General features: G+C 39.2%; 1 protein-coding gene across 2 annotated transcripts in view; it reads right to left on the bottom strand.

Annotated features, from left to right (window-relative positions):
* The window catches only part of LOC131234305 (serine/arginine-rich splicing factor SR45), a 24,537-nt gene extending 9,944 nt beyond the window's left edge, over positions 1–14,593 (bottom strand). For both annotated transcript variants that reach the window (XM_058231087.1, XM_058231086.1), the window contains exons 1-5: positions 14,263–14,593; positions 4,643–4,711; positions 2,716–2,804; positions 176–222; positions 1–79 (exon numbers count right to left, since the gene is read on the bottom strand). The exon at positions 1–79 is cut by the window's left edge and continues 2 nt beyond it. In XM_058231087.1, the coding sequence (XP_058087070.1) occupies positions 1–79; positions 176–222; positions 2,716–2,804; positions 4,643–4,711; positions 14,263–14,474 (496 nt within the window). In that variant the 5' untranslated portion in view covers positions 14,475–14,593. The remainder of the gene's footprint in view (positions 80–175; positions 223–2,715; positions 2,805–4,642; positions 4,712–14,262) is intronic.
* Positions 14,594–19,309: the final 4,716 nt, after the last annotated feature.

Raw genomic sequence — 19,309 nt, 5'->3', positions numbered from 1 at the left:
CATCCATGTAAAGAAGGGCCTTCTCTGCATCTGCCCTTGTCTTAAACTCGACATATCCGTATCCCCGAGGAAGATTAACCTGCATGGAACAGATTGAATACGCTACTACAATATAAAGGTACCAGAAAAGTTTTTTCTCTGTGACTTATAGAACAGCCATGATTTGGAGACTTACAGTGCGATCCATTGTCAACTCCACATTAACAACTTCACCAAAATTACCTGCAAAGTTGCATGATAAAAATGATAAATATCAATTCAAACAAGCAACTATTGTAAGGTGCATCTCAACTAGTTCCTAAATTTTTGCAATAGGTCAGATATTATCACTTATCTTCTTTTTAAGTAGGCCCCAAGTCACCTAAAAGTTCGTTCTAATTGTTATTATATTTTGAATGTTTCATTTACGCAGACTCCTCATAATATATGCTCTCATCCTTATTCTTTCATTTCATCTCCTCTCTAAATTTAGTAGTTAGTACACCTCTTGATGCAGGAGCATTGAAGAGGCAAAAGTGAGTGAGTGAGTGAGTGTGTTTGGGGGGGGGAATGGGGATGTTTACAGGCCACCTTTTAGGTGTTGAACATCTGCCAGCTTTCAAACATATCCAAGATCATTTGATTCTAACACGAACTGAATAAGTTATGATAAAGGCTGGGGGGATGTTATTTTTCAGGCCACCTTTTGGGTGTTGAACAACATCTGCCAGCTTTCAAATGTATCCAAGATCAATTGATTCTAACACGAACAGAATAAGTAATGATAAAGGCTACCCCTGACATGGAGAAGAATAATTATTCATTCAAGAGGGATAGGTAGAACTCATAGTGAAGCATTCATCTGAGACGATCACAACTCACAAGTGTGAAGCCTGCAGAAGGCAAAATACAAGAAAAAAACAACAGAAATCTGAACCCAAGTCTCGCATAGAAGACGGTTTCAACCCTCAAAATCTACAGGAGTTAGCAGAAGGTTAGGTATCAAGAGAGGATGAATCCAAGTCAATGCTTATGTGTCCAGAGAACCAATTTCAAAAGAGCTAAACAAAGTATAGACAAGCCAAACACAGATATTTCTATCCATTGCTATCAATAACCAGGCAAAGAATAAGCCCAAATAGGGATGAAGAAATGGTGGGTCAGTTTTTCCAGTGGTCAGGTGGCAACATTGTCTAGTGTCCTATCTTCTGCAGAACCTTAGGGATGAAGAAATACCAAGCGTCTCTCGGCTTGTGGAGCTGCTAAAGTTTGTATGCATTTCTCTGATTAATTCACTAGCTCACCGTCCAACACGATGCTCATAGATCTATGGCATTCTCGAAGATCTGGTCTGCCCGTCCCACTAAAGATTAGAGCCTGTGTGAATAATTAACCTCGAGAGATTCTGACCATAGACCATCTCAAGAGCAGAGGGATTCCTATGCCAAACAGGTGCTACCTGTGTTGATCCAAAGAAGAGTTGGTTAATCACCTATATAGATTGTGCTGCTTCCACTTTGAATCGCGCTTCAGGCTCACACACCTGCTCTCACTTCCTATTTGTAATTGAAAACATTTTGAAACAAACACTTCCCTGTGACCTGAATCTACTGCTGCTTCCACTTTGAATCGCGCTTCAGGCTGACACACCTGCTCTCACTTCCTACCTATTTGCAATTGACAACATTTTGAAACAAACACTTCCCTGTGACCTGAATCTACTGCTGCTTCACTTTCACGCTTCATGCAATTATAGTCGGAAGTAATTTCAAAATCCAGGACAGTGTGGATTTTTCCTAATTCAATCCAGGAAACTATCAGCACGTTCTCTAGTGGAGAGGAGAGGAGAGGAGAAGAAAAATACCAAAATCGCACTTCATTCATGTAGGAGAGGAGAGAAGGACTTCGTTTTTAAGTACTTTTTTTTAAAAAAGGTGACAGTAGATATATTGATAAGAAACTAAGTACAAGAGAAAAGAGGGGACTCCCACTGAGATAGCGAAAGAGACAACCTTAAAACAAAGCAAAATACAGCCTAAAAATTAGGAAGAATGAGTCCCCATTCAGCTAGAAAAGGCTGGACTCTCAAAATAATTGAACCCGACGTTTTACAGATCCGAGAAAAGCATCTCCCATTTCTTTCTTCCCAAACCGCCCACCAGACTGCCAGCAGACACCTTTTCCACGATATCGATCTTTGTTTCCCTAATTTGGGCCCAAGCCAAGCTTTAAACAGACCCTCAGAAGAGGCAGGGAGACACCACGCTATATTGAAATAGCTGAGAATAGCCGACCACACTTGAGCAATGAGTAGACAGTGAACGAAAAGGTGATCTACCGATTCCTCATCAGCCATGCAGCAGAGACAAATGTTGGAAAGGAAAAGGAAAACCACAGTGCAAGCTCTCAACTTGAGGACAAGATCTCGTTACAAAACATGACCATGTAGAAAGCAATAATATGATTTATGAAAATGGTTTGTAGATCTCAGCAGAAAGTACACAGTGATGTTAAACATGTTTCTGAAATTAGACCAGCAAATGAAACCAGAAAAACATCAAAACCAAAATAAGGGATTTTAAAAAGGACAATATTTAGATTGAAAAAGCAGTATCTGCAAGTTGTTTCATCATTCTTTGCAAGGATCTTGAGTGTTTAGTCTCGGTCAATCCAAATAAGATTTGTAGGATGTGACCTACAAATGGCAGATCAATATACCCAGAAGATAGAACTTACCGAATATTTCTTTCAAATGGCCTTCATTCACATTTCTAGTGAGCTGGTCAATGTGGAGAACCACAGATTCAGGAACAGGAGATGCTTTCCTGAGGAAAAAAAATAGGCAGCTCATGAGAGAAAAAAAAAGGAATGCACAATTCTGTACAAACAAAAATTGAACTACTCAAACTATGAATTTCTTTTGCCTTTTCAAAAGAATATGAATTTCTTTGGAAGTTCTATAGAGTACAAACTGCAAAATCAGAGCACACCATTTAGTTTGACTAGATTCAGATCAGCAGATTTGACTAACATAAGAGAGTCAAACTGCAACCAAACATTCATGTCCTGACAATAAAATTAGCAAATCAAACCCCTGGCAAAGAAAATGAAATACCCAAAGCCTCCAATAAAAAAATACTAGAATTCTTATCATGAAAAGCTAAATTAATAGCAGTAAGAGTTATTGTCAGTAATAACCAAAACAGCTCAAGATAAAATTAGGGAACTAAAACACATGAGGCTTCCTCATCAATTTAACATTCCAGATGGATTGAGGAACTAAAAGGAACTATGTCGGTTTCTTTTGTAAATCTTAAAAGAGAGGCAGATACCACTACTGATGAGCGAGCTGAGAAAGGGAGAGAGATGCTCGATATTGTAATAGGGATTTGATGCCCCTACCATAATGATGGTTTCTTTTTTTTCCTTTTTAATGAAATCATTTATCCTTCAAAAAAAGGGAAAGAAAGAAAACAGCTCATGAAGATAAAATAGGAGATAATGTAGATTAAAATTGCATTGTCTTGACACAATTTAAAATTCAAAACTGGGACAATGGTTAGGTAATAAAACGCATGTATTTTTTTATGGATGACAAAATTTAGTGACAACACAACATTACAGCATGGGAAAGAATTTCCTGCATAAAGAGACATCCCTTTGCCAAGGTGATGTGATGGTCTCAGCATTAGCCACAAAAGACAGCAGCCAACAAAATCCTTATCCTAGCTGAAGCTCCTTTAATCTCATTATACAAGAATGTTAACTAATGCAGGGGCATTTTCACACAGGGCTCGAGTGGGGTGGCCTGTGCGATGCAGGGGCACACTCGGTGTGGGCGGCCCGTGAAAGGCGGGTGACTCGTGTGAAGCAGAACCCATGTGAAGAAGGGCCCACGAGGGGGGTTCGGCTGAGCACCCATAGGATGTGGGGCCTGGGCTATGAGATAAAGGGATTGATTCGCCATGCTCTATCAGTTCGAGCTTTTAGAGCAAGTGGTTAATTGTCCTGCATCAGTAACCACCATGGTTCCATATTCTCATTACTCAGCCAAGAAGAGATCTTTTTTGAAACTCCATCCACAGTCACCTAGCTAGTAAAGCAAAATCCATGTTGGCCATGAATAAGATTGAGCATCATATTCCTATCATAATCTCATTACCCAAGAATGTTAACTGCTGCAGTTCCACGCTCTCATTCCTAAACCACAGTAATTTCATTTTTGAACTTCCTTCCATAATCACGCAGTCATCTAGGAAAATCCATGTTGACTGTGAATGATTAAGATTCTGCATTATATTCCCATTATAATCAATTATTTTTTATATAAGAAATAAGATCTAAGGCAACTAAAAATCACACTAACATGTAAATAATTCATTGATTCATAGGATAAATCCATAAATGACAAAATAATCCATTATGATGCATAAATACTCATGCAAAACAAATCATGCATAGCCCAAACCATACTGCACCAAGATTCCCTTCATCGCCAGCATTAATGAGAAATTACTGTAAACATTCACAAGATTTTACCGTCTCCAAGCATGTTCATCTCCATGAGAAAAGGTGAAATAAAAGATACAGACCAAAGTACAGAATTAGTGAGAAATTTTCAAATTCTAGTTGTGATCAGAGCCAAGTTGAATTAAATTTTAACCTAGGGGGTGGTGAAGCTCGTTTAGTTTGTGGTGGGGGAGAGCGACCTCGCCTGGCTGCTCCTGCAGGGCTGTGGAAAAAACAATGGCATATCAGAGATACAACTCACAACAAAAATATCTATGGTGAAAATAAGAAGAGATAACAAAAGCAAGCACCCAGAAGAATCATAAAATTGCCCCTTATTACCCAAACAACAATGAATGATGTTAAACACATGACTCATCACTCTCCACTGCCTTCCTGACTGTGGGTTTTAAATTGGAAAGGCACAATCATAATCCAGAAATTGCTATGGCAATTTGAGTGATAGATTGATAGGCAATTCACAGCACCCAAGGACAATACCATTCATCGAGTGGGGGCCACCATGAGCTCGCCCTATGAGGAAATTGGATGGTTGATAAAAGATGCCAAACGGTCTATATCCAACGTTCACTTTACATGATTGGATCGACCATCTTGGTCTTGGGCCAAGGTATGATCATGGTGGCCCAACCTCATGCGTGGCCCGGATATTGCATGCATGTGCCACAAATGGCCTCAAATTTTCCCAAAATCACTAGTGCCCCCATTGGAGTAAATGTGAATAATTTGGTGACACCACCTAAAGGACATACATGAATGAAAACACCATAGATGAATGTTTGAGTGTAAGATTGAAGGTTATAGTATGCTGCAGCTTCAATAATAATAATCAAAGGATAGTATGCTGCAGCTTCAATAATAATAATCAAAGGTCACAGTAGCGAGATTTGCTAGCCCCACATGCACCGCCTAGACACATATCTAGCAGTGTTTTAAATAGCGTAGCATAGCTACAACGCTATGTAGCATTAGCAAATAGCGTAAACCCTCTATAGCATAGCATATGTTGTGTACGTAGCTTTGTAGCATACACTGTTTTTTTGTAAATGATAAGTGTATCTGTATTTTGTACTTAATACTCTCAACCTATGGGATTTTAATTTCTTTTCATACTTGTGATTTCAATTAGACATTAATAATTAAAGTAGTTTGCTTAGAAAGCTGTTGATGTGATGTGATAATGATTTTATTTGGTTTATACATGTGTATTGGCTTTCAATAAATGATATTTATTAACTTGTTTGAACATGCTTATACTTGAAAAAATGAACCATCTTTTGGGCCCATATATATATATATATATATATATATATATATATATATATATAGTGTGTGTGGGGGAAATAGTTCTATGCGGTCCAGCTCATGGGAACTTCCCATGAGGTCGAGCTGTGTGGGCCCCACCGTGATGCGCATCGAACATCTACCCCATCAGTCAGATGCACCATTCCATGGTGGGCCTCGGGCTTAAAATTCAAGTCAATCCATGACTTTTGTGGGCCACACCACATACAAAAGTTGAGAGGGGTTATCCTCCCATTAAAACATCAATAATCATTTTTTAGGCCCACCGAGATGTCGTTCACAAATCCAGCCCATCCATTATGTGTGTCCCACTTGGATGAGGGGTCAGACCAAGTTTCAAACGCATCCAAATTTCAGGTGGTCCCCACCAAGTGCTTTTATATGTTTTAGGCATGCCTTCATATGATTTTAGATGGTATGGCCCACCTAAGTTCCGTGTAGGCTTATTTTTGGGATATCCCATAATTTAAAGGGGACCCATCAAATGCACAGTGTTGATGTTCGACACACATCACGGTGGGACCCACACAGCTCGACCTCGTGGGAAGCTCCCATGAGCTCGACCGCATAGAACCATTTCCCTACACACACACACACACACACACACACACACACACACACACACACATATATATTTCTTACTATTTATCATATTTTTAAACCAAAAAGTAGAAATATCATATAGCTTACACTACACACTACAGAGGGCTAAATGCTACGCAACACACTACCTCTATTTAAAACACTAATATTTACTATATATAACGTAAGTAGCATGGGGCCAAAAAAATCAGAAATTACATTTCAGAATAATTGATTTACAAATTTTTTTATTTTTATTTTTTGAAGGATGCGCATTTAGGTAAGTTGGTAAAGTCATGTGGCGTGTGGCCATTCCCTAACAAGTTTCCATTTGCATGAGAAGAACATGTATGCTCTATTAAATTATGATGGTTGATGCATAATGGAGTTCTTCCGTTCTATTCATTGGTACAGTCTTTGATGTTAGAAGTTCTACCTCATGATCTGAACGAGTCACACATACACCCTAGTACATGTTCCTTGACACTAAGGACATCCTCAAAGAGTTGGGGAATTTGTGACATGCCTGATTGTTTGTCATGTGTTTCCAATAAATTTAATCATCAGCACGTCGAATCATATATAGAATGGACTGGTTTAGATCAATCTTAACCAGATAATTATAAATTACTTCCATTTAATATTTACCCAGATAAGAACATAAAAGGTCAAATCACGGCTCATTCGAATTATGATTCGAAATGAAAGCATGGATTTATGCAAAGACGTCGATATTATTTTTTTTTTAAAGCAACAGAAACTTCATTAAAAAAGAAAGGAGAAGAGAAACAATAGAGGGAAACAGAAACAAAGGAAACAACAACAAAGCTAAAAGGAGAAGGGTTACACTGCTAAGATGGCAGACAACCCCTAGCAACCTAGAAAGCTAAAATCAAAACACCTTAAATCCTTAACATTAGAGGCCCATTCTATCACCAACTTTTTGGCCCTAGATCCCACCACCGAAACGGAGGAGGAAACATTGTTAAAACAGCGATTATTTCTTTCCTCCCAGACGGCCCACCAAATAGCGATAATTGCCATGCGCCAAATGATGGACTTGGCCTTCCCTACTTTCAACCCATTCCAAGAAGAGAGCAGGCCACCCGCCGAATCAGGAACACACCAACTCACAGAAAAATTTCGATAGAAGTCGGCCCGAATTTTAGACATGAACGAGCAGTGAATCAGCAAGTGGTTGACCGATTCAGCTTCACACATGCAGCATAGGCAAATATTAACAAGCTGCATTCCTCTCTTGACCAGATTATCGACCGTAAGAATTCTGTTGCGGCCGGCTAACCAAGCAAAACAAATAAACTTAGGGGGACCGGATACTTCCAAATGAACGGAGACGCATCTTCAACTTGGTAATTCGCAGGGCAGGAGGCGGCATAGAGAGACTTAACGGAAAATTGACTCGACTTCTCTAACGGCCAAACAAGGCTATTAGGTTGATAACTGAGGGGAGTGGACCGAAGGATGCACTCCATGAGAGCTTCAAACTCCTTAGCTTCACTATCATCAAGGTTTCTGAAGCTTCTGATGTCCCAGACAATGCGACCAGACGAAATAGAGTAACAGTTGATGATGGGGAAGTCTTTCGTAGGGGATAGGCGGTAGATTTGCGGAAATTGGAATTTAAGGGGCCTCTCCCCAATCCAAAGGTCTTCCCAAAACCGAATTGAATAACCATCGCCCAACTCGAAACTGCTGTGCTGAATAACTAGACTCTTCACTTTAAGGACCCCTTTCCAAAGACGTCGATATTTTTAATTGTTACAAGATCAATAATGCCATGAGCTTGGGTCAAACCATTCATTTAATGGATCAAGTCTGAACATAGGAGCAGGGTCTTGAATATTAGTATAATAATAGCCAATGCGGCCATATTGTATCTATATCGACCTAATATGATACGTGATACGGCGCTGAAACGCACCCTAAAAAATGAGTTGTATCAAGCTATACATGTCCAATACGGTCCATACAAACGATAAGCCCAAAAAGCCCAAACATTCGTTCACTTGTTTTTCTTCTTCTTTTTTTCATTTCAACCATGGAGGAAGCTTAGAAAGTCATTTTAGTCTAGACCTATGCCTTTTATCTTTTTTCCTTTTCATTTTTTCGAAAAATAAAGGGATTTTATTCAAAAGGCGACGAGAAGGCACCAAAAAGCTTACAACCCAATCTAGCAAAAAAGAGAATACTATCTTTCAGCAATGCATTACAAGAAGCCCACTCGGCTACAAGAGCTTTCAATCGATGAATGACTAAACCACATCTTTTTCCTAGTTATTGAAGAATCCCCCTTTCGTCCCAAATAGACCAAAAGGTTGCTAAGACTGCCAATCTCCTCTACGCACGAGCTTCCTTCGGGAAACTAACCTCATGACCCATCAGTAAAGACTATCCATCAATGCACGCATGCACCACTGAATGTTGAAAGAGTATAGGATGAAATCCCATCCTTTCCAAGACAAAGGGCAATGGATAAATAACTGATCAACTGATTCCTCGCTACCCTTCCATAAAACACGTGTTTGGAATCACCATTCCTCGCTTCTGAAGATAGTCGATGGTTAGGACCCTTTTTTTCTACCAACAAGCCACCCAAAGGCTACCACTTTTGAAGGAGCTCCAAACCACTAAAGCGTAGTGGTTGAGACATTGCTCTCGAGCGGGGTAGAACTCAATAAAGCATAGAAGGATGAAACCGAAAAGAAACCCAAGCTATCCAACCTCCACACCGATCTATCTTGTTCCTCGGGAGTCAAATAAACCAAATGGATATGTTGGAGAAGGCTCATGAACTCATCACATTCTTAATCAAGGAGATTTCAACGCCAAAGGGGCGCCCACGCCTTGGAAGAACCAGAAGTTGTCCAATAATCCACAACAGAAACATCACCATCCATCGCAATTCAAGCTAATCCCAGAAAGTCCACGATAAAAGAGTCCATCGCCCAAGCATCCCTCCAAAATTTAATCTTCTCATTGTTCCCAATCTATCTTGTTCCCCGAGAGTCGGATAGACCAAATGGATATGTTGGAGAAGGCTCACGAACTCATCACATTCCTCATCAGGGAGATTTCGGCGACAAAGGGGAGCTCACACCCCGGAAGAACCAGAAGTTGCCCAATAATCCACAACAAAAACATCACCATCCATCGCAATTCAAGCTAATCCCAGAAACTCCATAAAAGAGTCCATCGCCAAGCATCCTTCCAAAATTTAATATTCTCGTTGTTCCCAAATGCGAAGCTTATCCCCTCACTGATTTTAGCTTTCACACTTACAATGTCCCTCCACAAACCAGACGCTCTATATAAGGAAGCATCCCTTGTCCACCATCCCCTATCCTCACACCCATACTTGGAGACCATCATTTTTATCCAAAGAGAATTTTCCTCCATTCCAAACCTCGACCACCATTTCCCAAGGAGTGCACTATTCATAACTTTTATGACTAATGCTAGTCCCCTCCTCTTCTGTCATTATAAGGTCTACACACTTCCCAAGACAAAATATGAAACTTTTTCTTACTAGTTAGTTTCTCCAAAAAAGTTCAACACTGGCTTCGGACACTTAAAAGGGGTAAGAAATAAAGTGGCATATTAGAAAGCCAATTTAATGTGTAATCATCCCCCCCAAAGATAAGTATCTACCTTTCCACCGAGATAGCTTCCTCTGGATTCTTTCCACCACCTAGTCCCAAAGATGCTTCAAGGGCTTCCCAATACACAAAGGCAAGCCGAGGTAAGAAGACAGAAACTTCCCCAACCTTACACCCAAAACTACCTGCCAAAACATTCATATCCCCCTCCTCCACTCTAATCCCCAACATCTCACTCTTTTGCTAAATTAACCTTCAACCCCAAAATCACTTCAGAGCAAATTATAATCATATAAAGCCTTTCCAACATATCAGAGTTTGCGTCGCAAAAAATAATAGTGTCATCCACGAACTGAAGACGAGAGATTGGGGTCCCATTTCTATTAAGCTTGGATCCATTAAGGAGGTCCAACAACCTCTTTTAACAACATTCTACCCAACGCTTATGCCACTACCAAGAAGAGAAACTCGAACTTTTGAAAAAGCCTTTGGGAAGACCCATCAATTAAGACCGAGAATATTGCCAAACGAACACATTCTTTCATCCACATCCTCCACATTTCACCAAATCCAATCCTTTCTAACATGTAATCCAAAAGGCTCCAATCAACATGATCATAAGCCTTTTCGATATCCAATTTGCACACCAAACCTTTCAATCCCCCTTAATTCTTGAGTCTATGCATTCACGAGCCAATAGGGCACAATCCAAAACCTACCTTCCCAAAACAAAAGTGCATCGGTTCTCAAAAATGACACTTTCCAGTATCAATCGAAATCTTGAAGCAAGAGTTTTAGCAAGTATTTTATAGGGACCCCAATCAAGCTCATGGGTCTTGAGTCCTTGATGCTTTCCACCCCTGAAATTTTTGGAATGATAGTGATAAAGGATGCACCAATGTCAGTTGATAAGTTCTCGTTGCTTCCTCCATCTACTAGAATCGTGCATGCCTTCCTAACAGAAGTACAGGTGGTGTGGAAGATACTATGTTCAACTATCGCCCCTCACCAATCACTCGAAGCACTGGTAGCATCAAACGTTGGATAACCAACATCTCCCAACTATCTCTTGTTGCATCTTCCCCAACATGCATTCCATCGTGATGTGCATGTTCTTCATACTATGTCATCATCTACTAAATGTCTTTTCAACATACTCTCCTTCCTCGACAAAGTTCCCTTTAACCACATACTAATGTAGGGGATAATTGAAAAGAATGATGTCCTTGTCGTCCACACTTGAAGCATGTGAAATGAGTGTTACTTTCATTATATCTTGAGTGTACTAGTCCTTGTACATAACCACCTCCCCCGGGTTAAATTTTGACTTTGTTTTTGTATATTGGCCCACTGTCCCTTGATCCATGAGAGGCCCTATAGTCATCTTATGTGGGAAGTTAGCATGATGCCCCATTGTCGATAACATGACGGTCCTCGTTAGCACCAAATCATGTCCAAAGTCCTAGTTAATTACCTCATCGGCTTTTAACGCAAGTACGTATGCATCAAACATTTTAAATACATCATTGAGAGCCAATTCACTCCTTATGTCCAACTTAAGACCATTAAGATTCTTGAAATTTTACTCACAAAACTCTGCCTGTGAGTCAAGGTATGGAACTTTCAGTGTGTTCATTCACACATGTATGTCTTAATGTAGTTATTGGCATCTTTAATGGACATCATGGGCATAAGTCGCGGATAGAAATTTCCTTTTTAATTTCATTTTCATCTTTTTCCAAGAAGTTACTTTCTCCTTATTTTGATGGATTCGCTTGGCATGGAGATCATCCCACAATACTAATGCATGACCGGAAAACTTTCATGACTGTTAACTTAACCTTCTGATCATCCGCATTTTCCTTGTACTCAAAAACCTTTTCCACGTTACCCAACGAGGTTTGGGCGAATGCTCTTCACCATAGGTTTGCTCCCTACAGGTGAGGGTTCGATTCCCCTCATTGGCTTTACCCGATACACGTGGTTGTGGGTGATTGCGTGTATCCGCATGGATTAGTCTCACTTCAAAAGGAGGTGGGGACACCATGTGTCTTTAAAATAAATAAACCTTTTCCACCTTACTTTGCCAATCAATGAAATCATCAACATACAAACGATCGTAAAATTCCAGAATTTCCAGCTAAATTCCAAGCTCTCTGCCACGTTCTTACAATCAAAGGACTCAATCATTCATATCCTCACCAGTTAGGGCCACCCGTTATTTGTTAGGACCTCGGCAAGGTCCTTCCCTACATATCCTTGTGTTCCAACCTAGTCCCCAAATCCCCTCTACGATTGAGTTCCCCCACTTAATTAGTGAGATTGCTCACCACATCCGTGAGTTGATCAACTCATTCTGTGAAAGTGTTGATAATTCGATTACTTGCACAAACTCTTTTTGTGCCAGATTATGTAGAGTTGAAAATCCCCAACTATCACCTGCTACGATACAAGATGAAGCAACCCGCTTATCAATGAGATTTCCATACCCAAGTTGCAAGAACACACCCGCAAGAATGTGAGTAGAGAGGAATGAGCATTCTTTTTTAATTGAAACTTCTTCTTAGAAGTACTTAGAAACTCAAACTCAAAAACTTGAAATGTCTTACTATCTACACCACCCCCTTTATAGAACATTAAAGACAATCCCTATGCACCTTTAATTAAAATCAATCTAATTGATTTCAAATCAACATAATCTATCTAAGGCAGCAATAACCACCCCCTTTTTATAGAATATCAAAGACAAGCCCTATGTATCTTTAATTAAAATCAATCTAATTGATTTCAAATCAACATAATCTATCTAAGACGGCAATAACTCACCCCAGAAAAAAGAAAAAAAAAATGACCCAAAAATGGTATAGGGAAATCTACCAAATAATCACAATAACTTTAGAGAATCAATTAACTATATCTTCAAAATCAGCCCCCTATCTTCTAAAAATAGTAATGTAATCTCTGTCATTTTTCCTCAAAAACTAGCAACAAACAGCCCACAATTGAGCAAATACTAAGCCCAACATGGGCCTTCGGCCTACATCAATGGCGCCCGCACATATTGTTTTTTCTTCTGCCTGATATGCCCCCAATACCAATATCAAAACCATGTACACAAGGTCCTAGACCCAACCCATTTAGCTCATGGGTCGGCTTTGGGGAGGCCTAGGTCAGGCATAGAAATTACAAGTGGGCTTCCCCACAAATAATGTTCCAAAGTAGTTTTATCATGGTTAAAATCAAATGAGATTCAAGAGCACGTTGGCTTATGCTATCATAGATAATCTTGAGAAAAATTTAAGAAGAAATCCAAGTCAAATTTGTCTTCAATAAACTATTCACAAACTGCAAATAAATAAATAAATAAACATGATCAATATATGATATATGATAGTTTCTATGGTGAGCATCGCCCTTTCCAATGACCACCATTGTTTCCTTTGGTGCGGGCCAAGTTGATCAAGCAAGATTTTGGGATCTAGGCCTAGCATGGGGGTGTGCATCTAATGGACGGGTTAGATGGGACTCGCACATCATTGTGGGCCCCACACAGTTTGAACACATGGTAGTTACCATATGTCTGAATGTATGTGATCGCTCCTATTTTAAACGAATTGGGTCTTCCCCATATTCTAATTTACTACATTTCCTGAATCTGAGTCCAGGTCCAATTCAGTATGGCCCAAATCAGACCCATTTAAAAGCCAGCTCCAGCACAGGTCAGTCGGTTTGATTTTGATAGGTCCCGGACCTGACCCATTTAGTATTTCAGGTTGAACTTTCGGACCTACACCTGCCCCATGGGTCCCAAAAATTCAACCCCGACCAACTTATTGGCGGGTCGGGTGGACTTCACCCATTTGAACCACTACCAACAAATGTGACGTTGGCGCGTGTGCGACGTGTAAAGGTGCATGTGAGGCTAGCAAACCTCGCAGCACCAGTTGAGATTTTCATGTTCGAGCTTCTAGAGGGATTAATAACAACCTGCAAATATCAGTTCTCCCAATTTCGGTTTTAGATAGACATCACGCTTCAATGTACCACTACAACATCAAAAGTAAGGAAAAACGGGTGTAGTGCGCCGTAGGCATTAAAATTCAGGGTGTAAATGTCACTAGAGTAGAAGGAAAGGGATCTTGCAAAGCCAACATGAAATCCCAAAAAAACCCTAGATTCTTCAGTTTTCTCTATTTTTTAATAAATTCCACGCTGAAAAATAGAAATGATGCTGCGATAGAGAACCGACCTTCTTCTGGTAGGCGGAGGGCTTCGGCTGCGAGAGCTGGCGCTTCCAGAAGGCGAGGATGACGACGTGAACGATTTAGACCGGGAGCGCGAGCGAGACCTGGACCGGGACCGGGACCGGGAGTCAGAGCCGGAAGACGACCGTGAGTGAGATGACGAACCGGAGCCTGATCCGGAAGGCGGGGCCGGCCGACCTCGACCGGGTTTGGCCATGATGGAATGCTCGCCTGAGGATAAGGGAAAGAACTGAAATGGTAGAAGGAAACCCTAGAAAAACCCTAACTAGTGGACATGTGTTCGGTCCTCTCTCTGGACAGTGAAAAAAGGGAAGGGAAAGGAGGAATTTTTGCTGAGGTTACGTCATTTACCCTCCGTAATGGACATATTTACAAGAAGCCGAATTTTGCTACTCGAGCCCGCGCAACAAAATGCCCTGTGGACCCCACTCTGATGGGTGGAACATCCACACCGTCCATCGTTTGGGAAGCAGACCATTTTTAGAGTGTGAGCCTGATCCAGAACGGAAGTGGACCACACCACAGGAAAATGATGTGATGGAAACGATGCAAGTAAATCTTATTGTCCATTAAATCAGGATGATATTTAGATTTTCCATCCATCCTGGTGGGACTCACGTTATGAACGGTTTGTATCGGCCTTATTTTTTGAGGTCACATCCTAACATGAGCTGTGGACGGAGTGGATGTCCATGTGACCCACGCTGAAACCATCGTCCAACCACATACGTTTTTGATCAGCCTAATAGCTGTCTTTTCAGCTCATCTCAGTGCGAAAAACCTTGTGGACGGTTAGGATGGTCCATCCACACTGTTCATGACATGTATTTTATCCAACACAGTCTATCTGTTTCGCCAACTCATTTTAGGGCATGACCCACGAATGAAGCAAATTAAAATCTCTAATAGACCACACAATAAAAGACAATAGTGATTGAATGCCTATGTTTAAAAGCTTGCTTGGGCCCACAAAAGTTTTAGATCAAGCTGGTATTTGTGTTTTCCCTTTGATCTATGTCTTTGTGACTTAATTTACAAGTTAAATAGCAAATAAACATTACATTGCCTCTCAAAAGTTTTTTTTTATGCCGCCCATTTAATCACCACAATTTCCCGATGGTGTAGTCCACCTGATATTTAGGTCTTCTTCTTTTTTAGGCTAGCACCCTAAAAAAATGATCACCGATAGGTGAACAACATGGACAAAGCACACATATCGGGACCCACAAGCACCATCCAGTAGCTACGTTGCTACCAATGGTGTTAGCAGGCAATCTGCATCCTCTTGTCGTAGATCAGAGCTTAAGACTTTAAAGATTGTAGAGGATATGGGCACAACTAATAATTTAAACAAAAGTGCTCTCGATTTTAACACGTGCATATAGACTATCTAATAAGTAGGTTTACGTGGTTTTGAACTAGTATATGCTTGTAATAGAACAGATCTAATGAGTGGCTTGGGTTGCATTTATAGATATGCCTTTTAATTAATTTTTTATTTGTCTCACATTGGCTAGGGATGAGAAACCTTTTGCATGAGAATCTCTTCGTATATAAGCTTGAAAACATTCTAGAAATACTGTTTGAGGTGTATGGGAATGTGTGCACCACATGCCCAGCAGTAATGTTTTTCCATGAATGGTTGATTTGGTAGTGCAGCCGTAACACTCCAGGAGCCAATGTAATTGTGTCAGATAGAACTAGTACCAAAGATAACAGTCTAATTGTGCCCGGCTCTAGGCTAAGGAAACTTACTTTGACTTTATTTCCTACTCTCAACTATCTTTTAAATTATAAAATACAACAAGTCTTATCTCATATGGCACTGTCAACCTAAGGGCTTGTTTGGTTTTTCAATTCACTGGGATATCGTGAAAATATATAATAAATATTCTCCCCTATTTAACTTACTTTTTTTTATGTTTTATTTAATGACATACATTTTTACACAAAAATTAAGAATGCCATAATATATTTGTGGGTCCCACCATGATGCGTATCGCTTATCCACACCATTAATCTATTGTGGATGATGAATTTATGATATGAGCTAAAAAATGAGACATATCGAAAGCTCAAGTGGACCACACCACTAGAAAAAGGGAATCGAACACTTACCATTAAAACCTCTCAGGCCCACTGTTTCTTTTTTATGTTGGTCATTTGAATGTTCAATTTGCCTCATTTTTCGGTCATGCCTTCAAATATTGTGTTTAAATGATTGGACGAAATGGATTTATCATATACATCACCTTAGGGTCCACAAATTTAAAATAATTATTTTGAAGTGGTTTCCGAGGTAAAAAGTATGGTAGATTTTTAAATGATTTTCAAGAGGGTAAAATGGTAATAATTACCCATTTCAAAGGTATTTACATAGCTACTGGAAAATCAAATACACCCTTAGGGAAGAAGAGTTCAATTCAACTACAAAAGGTACATTGGTGCGTAAACCTTGCTAAAGCACCTATGGTCCCCCTGCAAGTTGATGAGATATTTTAAGTGAATATTAAACATTGCTAAAGCACCTATGGTCCCTCCACTAGAAATAGCTAATATTAAAAAATCAAGTTGATGAGATAGTTTAAGGGATTTTTGAAGAATAGTATTGAAGAATATAAATATTTTAGTAGAGGTTGTCTATTCTTAATTTATGGATGTGGATTGCATATCAGCTCAGGCAAGGGCTTCGTGGGCCCTGCTATAATGTATGTATTTTTCCACTCTAGTCATATATTTTTCCATGTTATTTTATATTATAATCCAAAAAATGAGGCACATTCAAGGTTCAAGCGGACCGCACAATGAGGATTGAATGCCCTCTATCAACAATTTCATGAGGGCTACGGAAGTTCTGAATCAAGCTGAAATTTATGTTTTCCCTTCATCTAGGCATATGTGAACTTATGAACAAGTTGAATGACAAATAAACATAATGGTGAGCCCTGTGAAGGTTTCAATTGTGGGCTTCATTGTCGCCCTAGCTTCCTCTCGTGTGTTCCACTTGATACTTGGAGTTGTTTAATTTTTAGGTTAATACCCTAAAATGATTTGAGAAAAAAAGGGGAACATGGTGGATAAAACCTATAATGCATGTCTTTTACTTAACTATCTATGATGACTTTGTCCTTTGCTTTTATGGCTTTTCTGGTTTAATACAAGCAGCATAATAATATTGATAAATGCAACTAATATTGTAATTGCTGTAGTTATAGGTAAAAACCTATATCATTTGTAGGGGTCATTTGGCACCATGAATTTGGGGGATTTCAAGTCTCCTTGTTGTTTGGCATTGTAAAGTAATTGGGGGTTTCGAATCTAGCGGGTTTCAAAAGGGGGGTTTCAAATCCACAACGAGAGTTCGTATTACAACTAAAATCATTCCAAGAGTTGCATGTATAACATGTGTGTCACTAAAATATTACGCACATGGCCCATTAATGATATTCCAAAACAATTAGATTATCAATTGCATCACTAGAATTACTTTAATGTGATGATTAGCACCGTCCAAACATTATCTATGCAAATCAATGGTTAAAAATCGATGGTTAATCACTCGGACATAATCTCGTGCTTGTGGCCCATCCGAGACTTGGAAGTCCATCACTTTCGAGCAAAGCATGTATTTTGGTGGGCTTATTATAACTATTGTGTCAAACATTACATATGTTACTAATTAGAGATATTAGAGTTGATTTAGTAAGTAAATTCAAACCCCTGTAAATATATTATGCATAACTACTTCTGGATTAAAATTGATTTCCAATATTGGGTATCAAACACATCAGGAGGCTTTCAAATCCACGAGAGTTCTGAGTCCATTTTCTCAAACAGGCCCGTGGCGCATTACATGCTCAATTTTAAACACTGACATAAAGAGCCAAATGAGGATGATGTATTTGGTGCCAATGTAGCATTCTAAAACATACTTATATGAGTAATGATAGAAAATTTTAATACGTGGCGTCCATCAACACCGTTACTATGATTATGAGAATTAGTATTGATACATTCTGCGAAGTTACGGTACATTCTGAGAAGTCAGGAATGACGTGGAAACCACAAATTATCCCATAAAAAGGCCCAAGCATTTGTATAAAAAGGCCATAATCGACATAGTTTCTTTCATGTATATTTGTTTGTCTAATTTGTAACTAATCACTAAGGATATGTTTAAAATTATCAACAATCAAAACAGTTCATGTTGGCCGCTGATCCTTATGGAAATGCTAAAAGACTCAACGACTTAGCCAACTTATTAGCCCTGATATTAGGTATGACTTGCTTAAGCTAGGGTGGAATTGACCCAAGTTATCAAACCTTCAACTGAGCCTGAATCAACTTGGGGCCTGTCTGGCACCTTGTATTTTGAGGTATTTGAGCAAATTTGAGTGTATTTTGAATACAATTAGTCGTTTGGCATAGTGTATTTGGAGATGAAATCAAATGTATTTTGAATACATGCTTCAAGTGTGTCTTGAAATCTCAAGTTTAAGATTTAATGTATTTGGAGTGAAACAAAATTTTGGCTCATTTTGTAAATACAAAAGAGTCATAAGTGTGAAGTGGAGTCCCCAGGGTACTCATCCGCTATACATGTGACTCGCCAGAGATACTTTAAAAACAATTTAATAAGCGGGAACAACACTTAAATCACATCAATATCATAATCTAAACTGTCCAAATGTTAGCCATCCAAACAGACAATTTAAAAAGTCAATAGATAATAAGATGCTTATTTGTGATCCTTACATTTGTGGTCCACCCAAGGCTTAAAATTTCTTGATTTATCGGCTAAAGTATATAGTTTAATTAACTTGTTACAATCATTTTATTAAATATCAAATATGTATGTTAATCTATGATATTAAAGCTAATTAAGTTAATTAAATTTAGGACATGTGAATATATTAAAAATGTTCACCGGCATTTTAAATACAAGTTCTCAAATAAAATGTTTGGATTTCAACTATAAACTATCAAACACAATTGATGATAAAAATTGCATTGTTCCAACGCATTTGACCG

Source organism: Magnolia sinica, chromosome 19, assembly GCF_029962835.1.
Source record: "Magnolia sinica isolate HGM2019 chromosome 19, MsV1, whole genome shotgun sequence".
NCBI lineage: Eukaryota > Viridiplantae > Streptophyta > Magnoliopsida > Magnoliales > Magnoliaceae > Magnolia > Magnolia sinica.
This window is presented reverse-complemented; position numbering and strand designations above follow the sequence as displayed.